The 578-nt window shown below is 54.7% G+C and overlaps 1 protein-coding gene across 1 annotated transcript in view; it reads right to left on the reverse strand.

The window, feature by feature from the left end:
• Positions 1-83: 83 nt before the first annotated feature.
• Positions 84-578, reverse strand: part of LOC109926555 (myosin-10-like) — a 35,130-nt gene continuing 34,635 nt past the window's right edge. The window contains exons 24-25 of the mRNA XM_048620291.1: positions 400-523; positions 84-259 (exon numbers count right to left, since the gene is read on the reverse strand). Of these exons, the coding sequence (XP_048476248.1) occupies positions 84-259; positions 400-523 (300 nt within the window). The remainder of the gene's footprint in view (positions 260-399; positions 524-578) is intronic.

Here is a 578-nt window from a genome sequence, read left to right on the forward strand (position 1 = left end):
CCCCAGATACCTACCCCCGGGACGATATACCCCTCTATCCCCAGATACCTACCCCCGGGACGATATACACCCCCAATGTGCAGTTACCTGCCCAGAGCTGCCTGTAGCTCCTCCTCCCTCTTTAACAGCTGTGCCTTCAGCTCCTCGATCTGTTGCTGCATCTCTGCGATTTGTTCCTGGAAATCCGTCGATTCGCCATCCAGCTTCCGTTTCAGCTTCTCGATCTCCTGCCTCCCCTTCTCCTCCTTCTTCAGACGCTCTGCACACACATGAGCAACATCAACACAGCTCACCAACCTCCAGGAGTCATCCCTCCCTCCCCCCGGTGCCAGTAATGAGGGAGCGCCACACTGTCAGAGGGAGATGGATTTACACTGGCACTGCGGGTTCTGTACTCACCCTCCAGGTCTGCGATGACGGCTTCATGCTTGTTTCTCATCTTGGATAGACTTTTTACCTTCTCCTCTTCCTCCAGGAGCTGAGATGTAGCCTCCGAGACTCGCTCTTCCAGAAGCTTCCTTTCCTGACGGACAGAGAGAGATTGAGAGAGAGAGAGAGAGAGAGAGAGAGACAGACAG

This window comes from Rhincodon typus, chromosome 46 (genome assembly GCF_021869965.1).
Source record: "Rhincodon typus isolate 14 chromosome 46, sRhiTyp1.1, whole genome shotgun sequence".
Taxonomy (NCBI): domain Eukaryota; kingdom Metazoa; phylum Chordata; class Chondrichthyes; order Orectolobiformes; family Rhincodontidae; genus Rhincodon; species Rhincodon typus.